This window comes from Ciconia boyciana, chromosome 5 (assembly GCF_034638445.1).
Source record: "Ciconia boyciana chromosome 5, ASM3463844v1, whole genome shotgun sequence".
NCBI lineage: Eukaryota > Metazoa > Chordata > Aves > Ciconiiformes > Ciconiidae > Ciconia > Ciconia boyciana.
Window position 1 is genome coordinate 15,241,134 of NC_132938.1, and position 20,923 is coordinate 15,262,056.

The 20,923-nt window shown below is 37.4% G+C and overlaps 1 protein-coding gene across 1 annotated transcript in view; it reads right to left on the reverse strand.

Moving 5' to 3' along the window:
• Positions 1-20,923, reverse strand: part of SLC2A9 (solute carrier family 2 member 9) — a 108,247-nt gene that overhangs the window by 22,843 nt on the left and 64,481 nt on the right. Inside the window, exons 9-10 of the mRNA XM_072861840.1 lie at positions 20,174-20,275; positions 18,261-18,336 (exon numbers count right to left, since the gene is read on the reverse strand). Coding sequence (XP_072717941.1) covers positions 18,261-18,336; positions 20,174-20,275 — 178 coding nt within the window. The remainder of the gene's footprint in view (positions 1-18,260; positions 18,337-20,173; positions 20,276-20,923) is intronic.

Below are 20,923 nucleotides of genomic sequence, written 5' to 3' on the forward strand. Positions count from 1 at the left end.
TCTTTTAGATGCAGAGACTATGAATACATGCATAAAAGAAAGGCAACATGATGCACCAAACAGCTATATATGTTAGTAGGCATCACTCTCCATCATCAGCTAATGTGACTTTTTCTGAGAACATATCTACAATGGTAGCAAAGGCTTCAACTGAACTTTCTGTCCCAAAGGCTGCCAGTATAAATTACACCAAAAAAAGTACAGAGCAAATAAATTTATTTACTCCTACTTTATGCACAGGAAACTAAGATATGGAGAGTTTAGGCCATCCAAGCCCTAGTTTAGTGTCTTTCTACAAGCCATATGTAGTATCTGTATTCTGTGACTAAAAAAAGTGACCTCTCCCAATAGCACTTTGAACATGTAGAATAAGCAGCTGAACAGACATAACTTAGCGAAATTCAAGCAACACGTGGTCTATCAATCCTTGGTGGCTTCCACTACCTATTTTATCATACACTTAAGATTTGAACCCAAATCCCAAGATATGGCAGGCAAAACAACAATCACATCTATTCTGTCAGCATCTGTTTTAGGTCTCAAATGCCATGCGAGGCAGCGGTTTACCAGGGCACTTGCCCCTTGGAGAGAGGAACTGAAGGACTGGAAACACAGAAATCATGTAAGATGATTTATTTATGATCATTTATTCTGTCATGCCTTTGCTGTAGGACAATCTACAGAGGTGTTGCTGTTCTTGTCAGTATAATAAAAAATGCTGTTCGAGACCCATTTGGGAAAATACACATTATACAAGAGAGGAAAAAAGCCAGAGGCAAAAAAAAGACCAAAAAAAGTACAAAAGGACAGAAACATATCAGAAAGCATAAATGTTATGGAAATAAAAATGCATGGGCACTATCTTGGAAAAAGGTTCCTTGAAATTCAAATGTAATTTCTAGGTACGTATTAATCATCACTAAAACTTATTATTAGTCACACTTGCCACAAAAGCTCTTCAATCTAATTTGAAAAATAATAAAATAATCTAGTGATGGTAAAAATAGTATTTTGCAAAGTCTAAAAAAAATAAATTAGCAGCTGCTCTGAGTTCTTTCAAATGTTCTGTAGAGGAATGGGAAAGGTGGCACAGACAGACCTCCAGACTTTCTCGTAGCATAGACAAGCATCTCCATAGCATCACAGAACAGAGAAAGTCAGTTTCTGTAAAGGGATGACTTAAGACAAATTATACTGAAGACCAAGGAGCCTGAAAAGAGAAACCAAATGAAGCTAGGTCATTGCTGTGTATTGTTATATGCCTCTAAGAGCAGAGACTCGATCTTACTAGGATGCAGAGCAGGGGATGCAAATATCTACCAAAAGCCACACCACTGTGAAGAACACACTCCACAACTGAGTGAAGTGAAAAAGAAATTAGGGCAGCCTGAAGGAAAAATGTAAAGCCTTAAGACACAAACAGCGAAGACACCTGAGATCAGCTGAACTGATAGCTCCCTGAGTCCATCCCCAGCCATTTCATGGTGTCAGAGGTGTGTTCAAGGACTCCTTTTCTCCTGAAACTTAATTTATTTGAGAAAGAAATCCGGGTGCATGGGATTGAGGGAAGCTGTAGTATGCTTTGACTAGGTCAGTTTGGATCCAGGCTGCAGTGTGCCACTACTCAGTCTGCAGATGCAGGCTTGGTCCTCTCTCACTCTCTCTACAAAATCCCAGGATTTTCCACCTTACTTTTTGAGTAGTTGAGTCATGACAACAATATAGCATCTCACCAAACATTCCTTACAGAGTCAGTCTCATTGCAAGGTTCTCTACATAATCACTAGGATAGATGAGTCCATACTGGCCTGTGTTCAAATATAGATACTTGGAAACCACAGCCAGAAGTAATCAACCAAACCACTGTATTTTTTGAAACAGTCTTCTTGTCATGGGTTTTGCAACTTTAATATGTGTTTGAACGTGGGTGAGATCGTTTCACAAAAAAGCTAACCAACGTTCTTTCTCATGGGGGATGAACCTGGCATTAGCATTTCCCCTGGAAGGCTTTCCACACAATTTTCAGTGGAACAGCTTTATTTTAGCTCTGATCATAAAACCAAAAATGTATATTAGGATTTCCTGTAGGAGTTTTTCAGCAAGGTAGCTTCTGAAAATGAATTTAAAGAGGTAATGCATTGACCACAATAATTATAGTGATTCATTTCTAATACGTTGTTCTTTTCAGCATTGCAGTGAACATAATGGAAGAAGCTCTTAACATACTGCAGTGCCATTAAAGAAAGATTGTTATACCTGTTAGCATGCTACATCTATTGGAAATTACAAATTTCCTATTGCAGGGCTTGTATATCAATGGGCTGTTTAATGAAACTAGATTAAGTCCACGTGACACTATAAGACATGCAACAATACTTCTAATACCTCCGTAATTAGTCCAGTTACACTTAGAATCAACGTCATTTGCTGGTAAACATCCAGAATCTCAACCCAATAGTCCTTTATGCATGAACAGAAATAATATTCTTGGTATACATGCTACAGATGTTCAAATATGTATTTAAATTTGCACAAGTATCAATATGTTTTCATATGAAAAATTAAGTACACATATTTATTGTTTTGTTCAGTGAGCACTTACAAATAAACACTGCTTAGCGGACATTACTCAATTCAGTGCAAAAATCTGAATACAGAAAACACGAAAAAGGAAAGAAAATACCGAGATCCTAATTCTGTTTTTATCCAGTACCTAACTGGGAGTTGAAGTAATGGCTATATATATGATTTATGAAATGAAACTGTTAAAAGAATAAATGCCTAATACAAATCAGGGAGATTTATTACATTGGTAAATCACCTCTAAAGGCGATGGAAACTTTGTGCCCTAAGAACCAGTAAAGAGAAAGGAAGTCACTCCCTGAGCCAGCAGCTCATCTTTCAATACACACGCAAGACAAAACTCTGTGTGTTTAGGCAGTGGCTCCACGGCCAACCATGGGGTTTCCAGCCCCACCAGGAGAACCACCCATGGCCACACAGCCTAGTGTCCTCCTGCGCGACTCAGCACTCCAAGTTCTGCCTGTACAGGAGGGCGTCTGGGGCAAGAGCTCCCAGACTTTCCAACTCCAGGCTTTGAGAGAAGGAGTCTTCAAAGTGAGATGTTTTGAGAAAACAGGCAGGTACTTTGCAACAATGTTCTGGTTTGGAAAAAAAATGTCTGTGCAGCTCTAAACAAGATCAAGCAAAACAGCTTTTGACTGCAAGGCAAGGCATGCAGAGAAGACTGATATATCCTAATAAGGCTGGGAGATAAAGTACTATCTCAATGAAAGGCTTCAGTATTTGCAATTCAAGGGGCAAAAGATAACTCTAGAGGGCAGCTGTGGAAGAGAAGCAATGGAAGTGAGACGAAGATCCTGGAAGAAAACTGCTGGAAAAACAACCCAATATTCTTGAGTGAGAGAGCAAAAGGCTGTTAGTTTCTACCCAGAACTTAGCTATACACAAACAAACAAACAACCCCAATCAACCAACCAAAACCCCAAAAAATCCCCACCAAACCCCATGGGAAAATATACTGCAGAGTACTGCCAGTGAGGGATGCAACGCAACTACTGAGTTTCTTCTGTGGGTCTACAGATAGAAAAAGAATTTTGCAAAATACATATCTCAAGCTTTAAAGAGGTGTTCTGTAACCTGTCAGATTATTTTAACATGTACATCCTATTTGATAGAATAATACCCCACCAAATAACAACATTACATAGTCAGATATGACGGCTGTATTGCCCAGCTAATCCTGTTGAGAGAACTGGGAGCAGAACAGGTGACAGGGGTGTACTGAGTCACAGCTTCATGATACAGACTTTGCTATCTGTCTCCAGCTCTTCTCCACGGGAGAACTGTTGGTCTCATCTACCACAGAATTAAGTAAAACAGGCCCTTTGCTTGTATAAAACAGTATAGTTCATTAACCACATTAATTTGTACCATTTGAAGAGCATGGTCTTTTCTGCCCTAGATTAAAGGCCACTTGAATGAAGAACATTTAAAGCTAAGTCAGTCTATGGCAAACCAAAAGGGCAAACCATAACATCAAATTAGAAAACATAAATAATACAAAACCTGGCTAAACAATAATACAATAAATAGTACCTATAGTTATTAACAGTCTAGTTTTTAATACAATATTTTGTGGAAAGGGTTTTTGCATTGATTAACTGGCCTTTGGTTTAGCATCTATAAAACCTGTTACTCTAACAGCATATAGAAAGCCAGTTCTGGAGGTATTCTGAACTTTGTTGGTGCAAGGTAACCCACATCATTCAGGGTAAATAAATAAACTAAGCAATGGTGCAGAATAAAAATACTGATATACTCTGTCGTAACTTCATTAGTTAAAATGTTAATTCTCGGTTCTCGGGTAATTTACACTAAAATGGTTGACATCCAACAACAAGTTTATTAGCTAATGAGGAAAATATATAATATTCTTTCTACGTCCATTTAGATTAACTATTTCTAAAGCATATATTCCATGTAATTTTGTAAAGCAAAAGACATAAGAATACCCTTATCTGAACCACCTGATAATTTCTTCTTCAGCAAATTCTCCCCCTCTTGAATAATAATTAGTGCATTTTCCTATAATTTTTAGTTCCATAAGGCAGTGCTCTCAAGCAGAATTTTATGAGCAGTCATTTACTGACTGAATCATTTTTCTCTGAAAATTTGTTTAATGAAGGCAAAATACTTACTACGTAACTGATGAACCCCAATAATTTCAGTACTTTTAAGATATCATTCTTTACATGAGTTGTAATAATTCCTTTTAAATACAGCTGTTTCCTGGAAGCCTGAGTAATATCTTCAGTTTTTAATAGCTTTTCCTTTTTTGCCTTTTTTATTGTAATAGAAACCAGCAGTCCAGACACAGGCCATTCTGCCAACTACTGTACAAATCCAATACATCTTTTTTTGGGTGTTTTGGTAACACTTTCAATCTGGTGGGGTATTTTGTGATTTTTTGTTGTTGTTATTTGATTCTTTTTTTATGTTGGCCTTTTTTTTTGCTAAAACTGAACATCAACATTAAATATCTACTGTGGTACTTAGCAGTATTTCTTTTTCCTTCATCATTATAATTCTGCATAACTACTGGAGAATAAAATACAATTTAAAAATACACTCAACTTTTAACTACATGTAAATAGTCTTTTAAACATTTCTGCTATATTTTCAGACTCACTTTATCATATCAGAACCTTAATTGTAGCCTGACTTTCTGTTCTTCTATTTGAACGTGAAGAAAAAATTTCTTTACTGAGCTATGACTAAGTCTTTATGATATAATTAATAAGTATTCTCAGTAACAATGGTGATCAGACACTGATTAGCATCACTTCTGTTAATATTACATTATTAAAAACAATGATCTCAATGACGAGACCAATGATAAGAGAGTTTTTACTTTAAAAAAAGCACAGAAGTGTCCTTTACATTTTCATCTACTATGCAGATGGCAGTATCGTGGAAATACCTGAATTAAACACTCACAAGTGTGATCAGTCCTAAGTAAGTGAAATATTCATACAGTCACATCACTATGACAGGACTGAAAACAGAAAATAACCCAACCCCTAACTAGTCTAGGCTTATTACTTCTACAATAATCTACTCAAAAAAATATATAGTCATCAGACATGATTTCCCTGTCAGGAATTCAGGTTGACAGCCCATTAGCACAAAATGCTGCTGGTTGTGAACCTATGCAAGCTAAAACAGTCTTGAAAACTCAGCGTGGCATGTCAGGCTTTCCTCATGAAATATTTTAACAAACAAATTAATCATAGTAGCAGTGCACAATTATGTCATGGTACAGCTGCATTCATCCTGAAGGACCCCAAGAGAAAAATAGTAGACCAAATTTTCAGAAGGACCCCAAGAGTAAAAATAGTAGACTAAATTTTCAGAGAAGCTGGGACAAGAGTCTCTCCCTGTCCTCCTCCTCCTGTTTAAGTTGGTGTCACCTTGAATCACGTATATATGAGTATGTATTTTAGAATATTTTAGAATATGAGTACGTATTTTAGAATCTTTTAGAATAAAATAGAAATAGTATAAGAGTTATTAGCAGTTAAGAAGGGATCACAGTTAGAAATAGAAACTAGCGTACGAGAGTGTGAGAATTGTAGAATCTTCAAGGCAACAGATAATGCCTAAGTTAGATAAGAGGGTACGGGCACTGCATATTTTACTAACAAGCATATGTTTGTCCTAAAAGAATGTGAAGCTGTAACACTTCAAAGACCAATAACGGGAACATCCTCTTACTGGGAGAGCCGTAAAGATAAAGGGACACCACAACAACCATGAAAATGACAGGAATCACAGTAACTAGGGGAAAGGTAAAGGCAGCAGGGGGAGATCGTGACCACTGACCCAACTGGGGGATGAAAGGACTACCCCCCCAACTCCTAGTGAGCATGCGCAGTGAATTAAAATCACATTGTGGCTTTAAATCGAAGCGGAGAAAATATGGACCAGTGGAAGAAGAGGATGATTAGTTAGTCTGATGATTATGTATTAGATAGGCGTGGTGTGTTAACTTTCATGTATAAATACTGAAAAGAATTGCAATAGGTGTGCTTGATTTGTGGAAATATTCCACCTTGCACCCTGCGCAGAATAAAGCAATGTCTCCTCTCTAAACATACTCTGTGTGTTTCGGGAGTTATTTTCCAGCGGGGCAACAATGGAACGGACCACATCTTCACTGTTTATGATTTCTGGAAACTATTGAAGTCTTTAGGACATGGGGCCTCAAATGCCAGTGATTAAAGAATACGGCTGCTGTTCCAGGATGGTAGACAGGGTACGGAGAGCAGAAGATGCAAAACTAATGAATGTAAGACAATAAAAATATTGTATTTTCCCTACTGTGGCTGATAACCAAAATAGATATAGCAAATAGCAATATCTTTTTCCTACCAAACAGAAAGGAAAATGAAGAGAGCGCCAGAAGGTGCCCTTTGACTAGACGTACCAGCTTGAAGAAAGACAGTCTTGCTGCAATGAAAGATATAAACCTTCTCTCTGATGAAATTCAAAAAGAAGTCGCCAAAGTCATAACTGAGCGCTCCCAAAAAAGTGAAGTTTCCGGAGCAGGACAGATAACATTGGGAGGTTCAAAGGAAACAACTGCTTACTTGGTCAAACTGACACCATCAGACTACCCGTGTTCATGCAGTTGTCCTTCTGACCTATTTTTCCCCCTGAAAGTCTCCTACTGCTGTTTATTTAGCTTTCTACATAGTAGGCTGGCTATCAAGAAACACTGTCCAGACCCTAGAGCAACTTTCATTGCAACATAAAACTAGTAAACATTTGCATTTAAATGCTAGCCATGGAGCTTAGCCAAAAATAGATGAGATGAACTTAGAACTTTTCTTTGCTGTGCATTGTGCCTGGGCACAACAAAAATAGAATATTTTTATTGTCTTACATTCATTAGTTCCACATCTACTGTTCTATTTATTTATTAGTTTGCACTTTTGTAAATATAAATATTTTATACTAATTCACATGAGAAACAGTATAGTTTTTTACTAGGCTTTCTATATCCAGTCCCCATTAATCTGAATAATCTTACATAGCTTTTGAATAAGTCAATTTTTCACAGTTACATGAAGCTCTAAAACACATGGGTGCATTTTTCCAGCAGTAAATTTCTTAAGTGTTGGAGTTGTGAGCCATCAGCAAGTAATTAACGATCATTCAGGAAAACATGCTAGTTCAGGTAAGAGGAGTGCTCTCAAGTGTCAAAGCATTCACATTTTGAAAGCTTCAATTAAGATAATTTGCAAAATCTGTTGTTAAAGGGATAAAGTTCATAAGTTTTCCTGCTGCTAAGAACTCCATGTGTCATCTCCAGCAACTCCTTTATCCAACAGATATGGTTACCTTTAAAGTACTAGGTGTTCATTTTTCTTTAGAACTTCCACTAATTATAAAGAATTGAAATCACTTCTGTAACAGAACTGTTAAAAGCTACACATTTACTCTATGCTGCTCTTTAAAGAGAAAAGTATTCAAACAGAACATAAATCAGGTATTAATCCCAAAATATATGTTGAATGATGCTGTATTCAATAAATTCAAGGGGAATGTTATATCTCCCCCCCCCCCCCAATTCAATGAAGATGCAGCCAGATTGAAAGCAATTCTAGTTTTATTTCTTAACAGCCCCAAAACTCAGTTTGTTCACTGAAAGGCAACCAAAGTATAAATCCTCATGTGAAGCCTTTAAACTTCCCATCCTTTCATCTCCTTGACTTAATAGAAGCAGCTGAAAATACTCCTGCCCCCAAGTGCAGGCAGGAGCTTTTTCCATTGCTAGAGAAAACCAGAGAAGGAGAGGTAAATCAGATCTCCTGTTGCTGTGCTTCACAACCCACATAAATTAAAGCAATGGCATTAATAGGACAGGCCATGATGGCTGGCAGCTGGGAGGCTAAAATGCCAACCCTAAGGCTACTTGTGTTGGATGGATGGTAGTCTGCAGCAATGGAGTGGCACAGCAGGGAAGGGGATGGGGCCAGAGATCCCTCAGCAAGTCTTCAACTGAGACTGGTACATATTGCATAATAATTACATATCTCCAGGTTATTATGAGTTCCTGAACTGAATTGTGACTCAAGTTTGGAATATTTAACTGCTTTTAGTGCAGCATGTTTTAAATTTACTGTTGTGCCCACAAAAGTCTTACAACTATCAGCAAACCAAACCTTTTCTTAAATAACCAGGAAAACTAAAGGTTATTTCTGCACAACCCCCTTCTTATCTGATGCAGGAACTATTTGACGTTATCAAAGGACGCTTACGTGCTGGAAAGACTGTAAAGGCTTCTAGCTTACAGAATAAAAGACATTTTGAAAATTAACCTAAACTTTCAAATCTACCACTTTTTAATTAAATATATAGCAACACGGGTTTATTTGTTTCTTTTTAACATGATACACTTTTTTAGTACAAAGAGAAGTTGTTTTCCACTCAAGCAATCTCCAAACTCTTTCTCAAAGTACTAAAAGAATGCTTCTGTGGGAGGCCACAAGCATTAGAAATTCTTACATCCCACTCTAAGTGGAGAAGCTAACACAACATCACACAAAGCTTCTGTAAATGCCTATTTCAGGCAATAGTACTGATGCTGCCTTTCATTTCAGTACTTTTATGTCTACGTGTGTGCTATCACACCTTTGTGTTTCACATCCAAGAGAAGATTTTTTTCTTCCCTGGTGGCATTTCAGATTGAACAAACCTCGTGACTTTCAAAGTGACCCTTTTAACACAACTGCTCCACTGTCAATACAGCTGCACGTTGGCATTCAGAGTAAGAGCACAGGCTAATTTAAACTTTAAATATCAAAATATCTTTGATAGACCTCAGGGCACAGCAATTATTTCCTCCGAGTTTTCTTTTGTTTACTTCATAATGTCAATTTAACACATGCTGAATATATCATTATCATGTTTCTATTGTGTCTGTATTCAGCTGTGCTAGGGAAGACTTCACTCACACTCCATAAACCATGACAAGTATTATAAAACTCAGTTATAAGACAAGAATCTCCAAAAAGATATAAAAGGTAAGTGAAACATTTTTCTGAAATGGGCTGGTTTGTTAATGTTTCTTAGCTGTGCCTGAAAATGCAATCGTTATGAAAAGCAACAGTCGAAAAATGAAGATCTCGCTACCATAAAATTACTATTTTTTCAAATTCCATCAGAGACTGAATTTTATTGATTTCCCTTTTCTGTGATGAGAATGTGACTGGAAACATACCACTGATCTGAGTTTGTCATCCTTATGCATACTGAATAGGAACTTATTTTAGAAGTAGGAATTGAAGCAAAATCACACTGATTCACGTTTGATCCTATTGACACTAAATTCAACCTTACACAAACTCCAGTGAAGTCAGCAGGACTTCTGAAGGGAAGCGACACTCATCCACAGAAATACCTACAGGATTCAGGACCAGAATAACTACTTCTAAGTCGTTAAACGGCATAGGACAGTAAAGTCAAATGCCCTGAATCTACTATATAAGAACTAACTAGAGACTCCTGCTTTCTTCTCACCATAGCACCACTGATTTAAAAATAGCAGCTATTGATGTAAATTAAGTCAGGGGCTGCATGCTCTGCGTAATGACCAGCTAGAAGATCCTCTCTCAGAACATGCTCGTCTTCACAGACACATGGGCTTTTTGACAAATGGAAACAAAGAAAGACTTTATACAGAGGATCAAGCATCTCACATAGAGATAAAGGAAGAACACAGGACTTGGAAATAAAGGAACACAGGAGATAAAGGAACCACATCATCTGGTTCAAATCCAATCCTCAGCTGCTTCAGGCAGCATTTCATACAGTCCTTTTAGAAATTTGTAAAACTCCTGTGTTTAGTTTCTCCTTTTGCTGCTTCCATTGAGAAGCTGATACAGAACTCAGCTTCTCTAGTGCCCAGGAGTTTTCCTCCAATTTCTCTTCTAAATTTATTCATGGCTAGCTAGCACCTAGGTTTGGGTTTTTGTTGTGATTTTCTGCAGCAACGTTTGCCTTCAGCTTATTCTCTCTTCTCAGTGTTATTCTCCCATTTGCCCATGTATTTAGAAACAGAAATAATATTCTCATTCTTTTTTGTTAGACACTATAAAGTTATTCTGTATCTTTTCATATATTTTCTTCACCTTCACAGCAGCCCTTCTTTGCAGCCTTCCTGGCAAATTGCTGCATGAGCAGTTTTGTGCTCCAACATTCAGCTCTAAGTCTTCATCTCAAAAATGATGACATGACACATGACAACACAATAAGCATTTTTCACATTACAATACAGAGAGACAATGCATGACAATATGATGCATTAGGTCTCTAAGAAAATATGTAAAAATGTGCATATAGAGTGTTAATATAAAACAATCTTTCAAATGACGTAGATAAACTATAAACAGCTATGGAGAAGTTTTCCATGTGACACTTAGAGATATCATTCTTATATTCTCCCTTAGCTAACTGGCATTTTCAGACATCCTTAAATCCTCACCCTGTTCCTGAGTTTCTAAGTCTCTTTTTCTCTCCAACTGCCTGCAGTTATATATGTCCTATTACTAGAAACGGGTAAACTGTGAAAGATGAAGTGAGATTTCAAACAAATCACTAATCTCAAACTTGGAAGTGCTACCAAAATAATGCACTTCCTGCACAAAGATGGCTTGAGCTATGATAATCAAGCAATGGATATAAAAGCAACTCCTCAGATTTCTGGAACTTCCCCTAGTATTACTGCTTGTTGTAACAAAAGTTGATTTTTTTTTCCTTCCAGAGGACTCCAAGGAACTCCTGGGGCATGTTCCCTGGAAGAGGGAAGGTTACTGCATGCCTGCCTGGGCACACGTGTGACTGACCTCCCTCTCAGCTCGAGTGGTTGAAGGAAGGGCAGCACACTTGTGCTACACAAACACCTTTTACAGGTCTTACTACAATAGGGTCTTGGGTTATTCCTACTTATTCCCAATGGTAAAATAAGTCCAGTGCTCCAGTTCACTGTGTTTCCAGAGCCACAAAATATGCAAAGGTTTGATTCAAAAATGACAATACTTTTTCAATTTCTGAAAGAAGGTGATGAAGGAAGGATTACTTCAAAGCCAGGTATATTATTAAAACAATCCACCTCCTCCCACCCTTTCATTTAGTTAAAGACAGGCATCATACCTAACCTCCCCCACCATGGTTTCCTTTCCCATCTCTGCAGCATTGCCTCCTCCATTTATCAAAACTGGATAGAAGGCTGTTACACTTAAACAGAATATTCTTCTAAGGAAGAAGTATTGATAAATCTCTTCATACAAAGATATTGCATGGAAATGCTTTATGCCAAGCTTCCAAAGTTCTCAGGGTCTCACTGTATCTTTGTCATGCTTATTTCTATTGGGAAGGTTATCTGGAAGTCCATGCCAACATTGCTGTAATCCTCAATTAATCAGTTGATTGGTTTTTTTCCCCTCACATGTTCCACCATCTGGGGTGAATCTCGTGACACATGGCAGAAGAGCCATCCTCTGGTTCAGAGAATGAACATTTAATTGTTTTATACAAATTGGAACAGCATCAAAATCAAAGACTGAAAGGCCCTCATCCCAGGATACATGACAGCCTCCCTGGCAGGTGGGGTCACATCCCTGCAGGCAAATAAGGAAACTGTCCCTGGATTGGACGCAACTGATTCTGGGTCAGTTGGGGTTTTTTTTGTTGTTGTTGGTTTTTGTTTTGTTTTTCTTTTTTAAACTATTTGGCTGGTAGAGAAAAGGGGTCAATCTCCAGCAACTTTATAAAACTATCTCCAATCACCCAATGCACACACACGCATATAGATATTTTTCAATTCACCCAGCAAAATCAAAAATCTCTTGTTTGCACAGCAACTCTTGCAAAAGCACAATGGATGAACTGGGAATTCAAGTAAACAGATAAAAATAAGCAGAACCTACACTTTTTCTGTTTAAGTCAGATTTTAGTGTGGTTTGCCTGAAAGAGACATAGATTCTGCAAGCACAGTTCAACATGCTTCAGTGTCTACGAAGAGGCAGCCACACAGGTTTAACTGAGAAAGTAGGGATAACTGCTTTTAGCTTTTCCTTGTTCCTTAAATACTATCTAAGACAAGGTTAAAGGAGGAAGACATTTTGCATGTACTGAAGCCCGTCTATCACTACTCAAATTTCCAAGGAGCTGCACATTATTTACCCACTCAGTAAAGGCATTCCAAATCGATGCATTGCTCATGATGCCTAACCCAAACAGCACAAATGCTTTGTGGAGATACTGAAAATGTTCTCTTACTATTTTCCGTTGGTTTGTTTTCTCTATTGATTTTTTTTTTTTTTTTGCTTGTTGTCTCCTTAGGAGCCAGAACCAATCCCCTCAGTCCTTTCTATTTACTCTTTGCTGGATGACAATTCTTCAGTTGAAATGTATCATACATTTATTTCAGGTCAAATGTGTGACCAAGAAAAAGATTTCCATGAAGCTTCTACCTTTTTCTTGAAGTGAAAACTGTAAAATTATTCACCAACATGTTCCCATAATCAAAAGTAATATTTGAAAACAGTATGTTTCTTTGCAACCAAATACCTTCACTCGTGTATAATGAACCAAATGGGCACAATGAAGCAACTGTCTGGAACAGCATGGCTCCTTAATCTATAAAACAATAAGCGATTTTTGAAGGGTATTTTTCTTTCAGATCATAGATTGACTATCTTGAACATAAGGGTCCCTTTAATTTTTAGTAAGTGCATGAAAGTTTTCTGCTGTTTGTCTTTCGATAAAAATGATTAAGTACCAAATCACACGCATGCCTGAAGGTACCTGTTGTTAGCATTACTGTTTCAGTCCCTAGCAATATGCCTGAAAAACATCTGCAAGCTGAAAAGCCGAGCTCAGAAAAATGAAACAAATAAAAACACCCCACAGTTTATAGTAACAGCTGATCCTAGCTGTAAAGGAGCAGATGGGACTCATCCATATGCTATCAGGAAGTGGGAGACCACACAACATCTAAGCTATCAAGAAAGTATCAGATGTTCTAACAAGAGGGAAAATATTGTATTTTTAAGGCACTTTTATGGTCTAGAAAGTTATAGCAGTATTTTTATAAGCTCAATTCCTCACGTTATTTACTATTTTCAGATGGGATAATTCTTCCAAGTACCAATAGCTCAATGAACGTAAATTGAATTCATCCTAGATGAAGATCTGTATCTGCAGAACCATTACAAACCATGTGAGATTTACTCTGAAGAATGCTGAAATGCTCTCAATAACTACAGAAGGAATTAAATAAGATATTAAGCGTTAGTAATACCATGACAATAGTACCTTTTTAACCAATACAAACAAATGACACTCAGCCTTCTACAAAAGGCTAAAAACATTAAAAATCTGCAACTTAATAAAGAGTATGCATTGATTTTCTTGGGGAAAAACCCTTTTACTGACCAGAAAGGTGGGAAAGTTATTCCTAAACTTCTGCCTTGTCTTGTTAAACTACCAGACTGCTGCAAAAGAATACTAGATATTGAAGTGTGAAATTTTCCTGCTAAAGGGCTGTCATAAAATATCACTGAGAAGAAAGCAGTAAGAAATAGCCATTCAGTCTAGAAAAATCTGAGATGATAAGGTAAAAGCCTACAAGACCACAAGAAACTTGAAGAGGGAGGAAGGGGATCAATTGTTCCACTTCTTCCAATGCAAGACCTAAAGGGCATCACACAAAGCAGAACAAAGGATGTCTTCATGCACAGGAGAGGTGGTAGACATATAGATTTATTTGCTAAAGGATGCTAAAATTTTGCACAGTTTCAGGCAGAGAATGAACAAATTCATGGAAGACTATGAAAATCTTGGAAACTACGTCTCAGGAAGACCCTAAGCTGAAAAAAATGTGTACTGGTTCTGGAAAAGTGTCTCACCTGCTTGCCCTGCTCATACTTTTCTCTAGACACTCTCTAACAGCCACTGCATTGGAGATGTGTTCAAAAATGTGTTCTTTCCTACTTACTTCCTCTTGCTAAAACTCTAACATTAGTAGGAAATGAAAGATCAGGTTAATTTTCAGCAGTGACTTTCCCATTAAAAGCAATTATGTTTTTGTGTACCGTGATTCTCCACTGGCATTGCACAGTTCCCTGAGAAAAAACTTAGTTCCTTAGTATATGTATGATATATACATGTATATGCCATATCTGTCACATACAGGGTATCTTAGTATAACTGTCACAATATAGTTTTGAACAAAACAAAGCCAATTTTAAATCAGTCAGTAATTGCTAGCGAGTAGCACTTGCCCTATCTAGGAAGATTCAGAAATACAGATTTCCCACTGGACTACAGTGTTCCAAAATAAAAAAGCAGAAGTACAAACTATTCAATTTTGATCTTTGTGTAGTAATCAAGGACTCAAAATCCTTGGTAGCCTGCTTGACTGTCTATAAGCAAAAAGCTTTTCCTTATAGTCACTCTGCATCTTTCTTGTTTCAACATATGCCTTTTGTCTCTGAGGCGTTCCCAGGAGCCTGGCTCTGCCATCGCAACACCCTCCTCATAGGTACTGGGGCTGCTCTTAGGTGCCCCCAAAGCTGTCTCTTCTCCAGGCTGAACAAGTCCAGCTCACCCAGCCCCTTCTCACAGGGCTCCTGTCCCTGACTTGGTGACTCCCCAGTGGACTTGCCCCAGCTTATTGATGTCTTTCCTGTACTGGGAGTTGGGGGGTGGAAGTAAAACTTGACATGGTAATTGCACTCAAATATTGAAGTTGTGCCTTGTGATACAAAAAGCGGTGGAAGTCTCATTTTTTGGTAATACTTTATCTGTTCAGAAAAAAATATATATGCTCTCTTCTCATTCATACACTTTAAAACATGGCTAACAATGGAAGTTGCTTTCATATTCTGAAAGAGAACTGCTCCCAGCTAAGAGGTACCCAAGTAGTTTAGATCTCCTAAGCTCCACTAAATAGAACAGAAAAGTTTCAATGAAGATAAATCTGGCCCCATTGAAGTCAGCTAAAATATTGCTATTGATTTACACAGGAATCAGAATATGATTCTTTGCAACTTCTTCTCAACAGAAGTGTCAATTAACAAAATTTTCATAAAAAGCAAAGCAATGTTCAATGCTACTGAGATATTCCCACTATCGTCAGGTATTACAAATGTGTGAACATCCGCAGGAAAGGTGGAGAGGCCAACTAGGTAGCTACTGGTACAGTATTAATGTTCTTTGGCTTTAAAAGCAGTGAGCACAATGAGAAGCACAAAAGATTTAATTTTAAAGAACTTCCGTATAAAGCAAGTCAGTAATATCAAACAAAAGCTGTTTGTCTTGCATGTATCTGCAGACACTGCTCCAAAGAGAATGCAAAGTACAATAAAAAATCCTGAACAGCATCGATAAAAGGAAAGAAGCTAAGTGAAGAAAACCAGAATCCATTCTGAAGAATGGTGAGGTGAAGGAGAAATGTAGAGGGTTAATCTTAATATGCTGAAAATACAACATGTAAGAACATATTGATCTGCAAGTTCTAACAATCAGTAGAACACGTCTGTAATATGGAAAAAAATTACAATTTGTTTCAATGGAGTTTTTTATAAAAAACAAAGGTAGATGTATGCAAGCAGCTGTGCTTACTTAAATTGTTTGAGCTACTTGAACACTGGAAGGGAAGTTTTCAAGAAGTTTCAAGTCAACATTTGACTTTCCTTAGGTATTCAAAATGCCAGGAGCAGCTCTATTCCACAGAATTCTTCTTTTAAAAAAATATCTCAGTCTAAGAAACACATGTCTGCAATACTAGGGACTTAGCTGAACCTGAGATTTGTCCTTACGAAGGACAAAGAGATTGCAAGATTGTTTGCACTATTTGCCTTGCAAGAAGAGCTGGAGGTGAGGAAGAACAGTGTTCATAGGCCACCTACAGTCCAACATTAGGTGCATTAGTGACCCTAGTCAAGCCTGTTTGACTCCTTTTTTCCAGTCAGCTACCATATGCAAAGGAACAAGCACAGAGATTAGTAACAAACTATATCCCCAGAAGCAAAGGGAAAAGGAATATTTTGATCTTTCTCCCCATTTTCCTCTAAAGCAGCATAATTTTTCCTCAGCTTTTCCAAAAGATGATCCACAGCATTACAGCCATGTTTCATTAGTCACACGAAACATCAGCAACTCTTTCTTTCACGAAATAAACCACAATCAATTAATTAGATCACTTCAGGGATGAAGATGTATAAACAGTCGATTAATGTTTAATGTCAAACTCTTTATAAAGAAAAAGAGGCAATAAATGGTGCATGAAAAAACCTGAGAACTCAGGGGAACAGAATTCTTGCTTTCAGGTTTGCAGCAGAATACCTGTGCAAAAACTCCTAAAAAGCAGCTGATTTTTTCCACTTTTGTGGAGAACAGTTTGTAAGAGAATCTTTGAAAATTTAAGCACTGTTTTGACATCTTATTCTGTACGTGTACTGAATTTGTATTAAATTCCTCTTTATCCATCTGCAAATAATTTTTGTTAATATTTCATTATTTGATAACTGCAGGATCCGATTCTAATCGAGTATCTGAAGGCTAGAGCAACACCGTTTAGAGAAATACTACACTCAGGTAAGCATTTGCATGTTATGCAAATCTATTAAAATGCATTTTCCAAGGACATGATGCAATCAGAATCACAGGATAAATTAGGTTGGAAGGGACTTCTGGAGTTCAGCTTCTGGTCAAATCAGGGCCAGTCGTTCATGAACTTGTCCAGTTTTGAATAGCTCCAAGGATGGAGATTTAAAGGCCTCTTTGAGCAATGTCTTCCAGTACTTAACCACTCTCAGTGTAAAATCTTTCCTCTTCTATCCATTCAGAATTGCCCTTGTTGAGACTTGACTGTTGCTCTTGTCCTTTCATTCTACACTTCTGAGAAAGGTCTGTCTTTATTACTTTATACCTTAAACATGTTCTTTGTTAAAGCAAATAAAATACAAAAATTACAACCAGGGAATACTGGATTTTCTATAAAGTTGTATCCACCTCTAAGTAATCAAAACTGGGCTGGGGAAATAGATCTGATAAACTCATTACAACCTACAAAAACAGTTACCTGAGGGCATCAGATTTGAAACGTATGCAGTCAGTAAAGAACTGCCAGACAAGAAGCAGCTCCACCATCAGGACATCTACCTTTTCCAACATCTTCCTAAGGAGAGTACGTGTAAACCGTCTTGCACAGCAGTTCTCTGTCTTTGGAAAGGAAGAAAAGAAAGGAACCACACACAACCGTCCCCTTCCTCCACTAGTGTCCAATTTGCATCCTACTGGCATTGAACTGCTAACTCAAGCATTGATAAATAAAACACTCAGCTTCCAGTCTGAGTGTTTTTTGCAGGTTTACAAAATCATAGCAATCCTACAATAATAGCCAACATTTTAATTTGGTACTGATTGCAATTTAGGCACTAGTTCTCAATTATGCTGGCAGCTAAGTGGGAATGCATGTGTACGTGGGTTTTTATTGAGAATACTGCTATCACTTTGTGTTGCTATCACCTTTTACTGTCTTAGATCCCTTGTGGTCATCAGATAAGGGTAAAGTGAAGCTCCTACAAGCAATTTGTTAACATAGTGCCAATGCAAACATACCTGGGCTTTGATGTACAAAGAAACATGAAAAAATATAGACATACCTGGTCCAATGCAGAACGATGCAATGATTGCAAGGATGCAAAATATACTGAGGTAAGGAAGCCAATGCACGGTTTTCTGGGTAGATAAAAGACATTCATGGTAAGTATATTGTACGTACCAATATTAAAAAAATCACAGATAATAGATAGTGGTTTTCACGATTCTTTTTCTATTTCAGAATTTAGTCTAGGATTACTTTAGAAAATCACAGTACTTCTGTAGAACTTTATTAGATGACTTGTATTAAAGGTCTTGGTCTCTGTGGACTCCCTGTAGAGAAACACTAGACAAGCTCTTGCACCACAGAAGTCACAACTCTGGAAGTTTACAACTTCTTGTGCTAAAGTTCAGGCCATCCCGGAAAAGAGTTTTTCTTTCCATTAAACAGCTTCAGCGCCTCCATCCTCCTCACGTATTTCAGCCATGTTTAAAAAGGGGCAACTATGATGGCCCATAGAGCTTCAAAGTTCCCCAGTTAAAGGCTGTGCTGAAGTCTAGACACGACAGGCTGCCTTTCGGTAGGACAACTGTATCTGAACCTTAGCAAAGCACGTGAAAGCCACAATCCAGGGATATTAGCCATAATCTGATTTTGCAGACAAAGAGGGCCACATGTGCAAACAACAGGTACAGGGAAAAGAGAACAAACTGTAAATGGTTCTTTAATGGAATTGTAAATGGAATAATTTTGGAGTTCTCATTGGAACTCAGATCCAAGGTTTCTAAAGGCACTGAGAGAAGGTGCAAAACCAGAACAGATACAAATTCCCCTAAGATCAAGCCTATTTGTACCCTTGGTCCTTTGTTCGAAGCAATACCTGATCTCTCATACTTAACAGATTGACACACTTCTGAAAGGAACTAAAACTGGAAGGCACTCAAACTTCAGAGATTTACAATAGCTGAAGGTCCTCATAGATCAGACTGGGTTTTAAAAGATTTGGAAGAGAATTTTTTACTGTTTACTTGCAATAACATCTCTCTTCTGGAGAACTGCCTTATCATTGTCATGACAGGTATGTGAAGTAAAGCTTTATTGTGCTGTACATGCAGGTAAGTCAAATAAAACTGTGCAATGGTGTGGCATATACCTGCTAGTCAAACCGACTTACTGACTCTCTTCAACCAAGGAACAAGATTTGAAAGTCAAATGAATGGCAAGACACAGGAATCAACAACAGCAGAAAAACAACTTGATGAAAGACCACCCAAAACCATGCCATTGCAGACTGTCAGTTTTACTTCTCAAAAGCCTTCAGGAACAGAAAGAAACTGCATCATTATGAAAATGGAAGCTAAACAAGGAAAAATGGCTCAGGGTCAGTATTTAGATTAGTTTAATAATCCTCCTCCGATCATTTGAAATAGCTGGAGAACTCACTGCTAATAACATCTGAGAACTTAAGTGCAGATGTTCTGCAAAGGCTAAGTCTTGATATTTTCGATAAAACATCAGAAATGTAACTTGAAAGAAAGAGCAAACGTGGGAATTTTTCACTACAGGAAAAAAAAATCCAAGCCTAAGAATAAGAATGACATACAAAGTACAAAAGAAATCTCAAAAAGACTGCATTACAAACAAAGATAAAACTACGGACTATGGGTAAACTCTTTACCCAACGATGGGTAAAATTGTCTTCATAATAGTTCATGATATGCAGGAATCTTTGAATTAAGGAGACTGAATGTGACAAAGCCCCTTTGGCTTTTTAATGCAAAAGCTGCTATGGCTAACCATAGTCCATTGAAACCAACAGATTCACAAAGAAACAGAAGAGACCTTCAAATCCTTATGTCAAACTGATTAAAAGGACTGGCTTATGTAGGAATTCCGAGGCAAACAGGTATTGAGCACCTGGTGTTTAAAATAGGCAAAAGAGAGAGTAAAAATATGTAGTGACTGTAGTGTTACCTGTAAAGTCAGAGAGACGGTAAGTACTGCGAAGAAGACAACCATCAACCCAAAACCCCCAATGAGAAGAGGCCTGCGTCCCAGCCGTTCAATAACTAAGCCCTGGAAAACAAAAAGTGGCATTTGACTTTCTTGATAAAGCACTGAAAAACTCAGACCATGTAATATGTTCTCCTAGTAAATGTGAGCACCAAAAATAAAAGCATGAGCGTTGATTTTGTACTATTCATCAGCTATGATGTGTTTGTAATTGTGTTCACAATTATGTTTATATAATTCAACCTCTTTGCAAAAACAAGTCAGCATAGCATCCTTATTTAAAACCACTGAAAAAAGTGGGAAACCATCAAAACCAGTACTTGTTAATAGTCTTATGCCTGGATTTCCTCCTATAGAACAAATATGATAATATTGATAAGAAAGATGCGCAACTGTTACTGTTTAATACTGTTAGCATGGTAGATTTCAAAGTTACTACTACATTAAACTTCTTCCATAACAATTTAATAGTAAAATAAGGATCTTTTAGGGGAGAAATAACTCTACATTGGTTGAACTGCTTACAAATTTGCACCAAATGCCTATAATAATGTTCTTAAAATATGTAATTTTTAAATGTCAAACAGTTCAAACATTCTGACTATTTCTTAATTTCAACATCTCTCTGAATTTAAGCTTAAAATTTAAGCTTAAAAACTTTTTAACATAGGTTAAATACTTTTTTATTAATCTAAAATTTATTTTTAATTT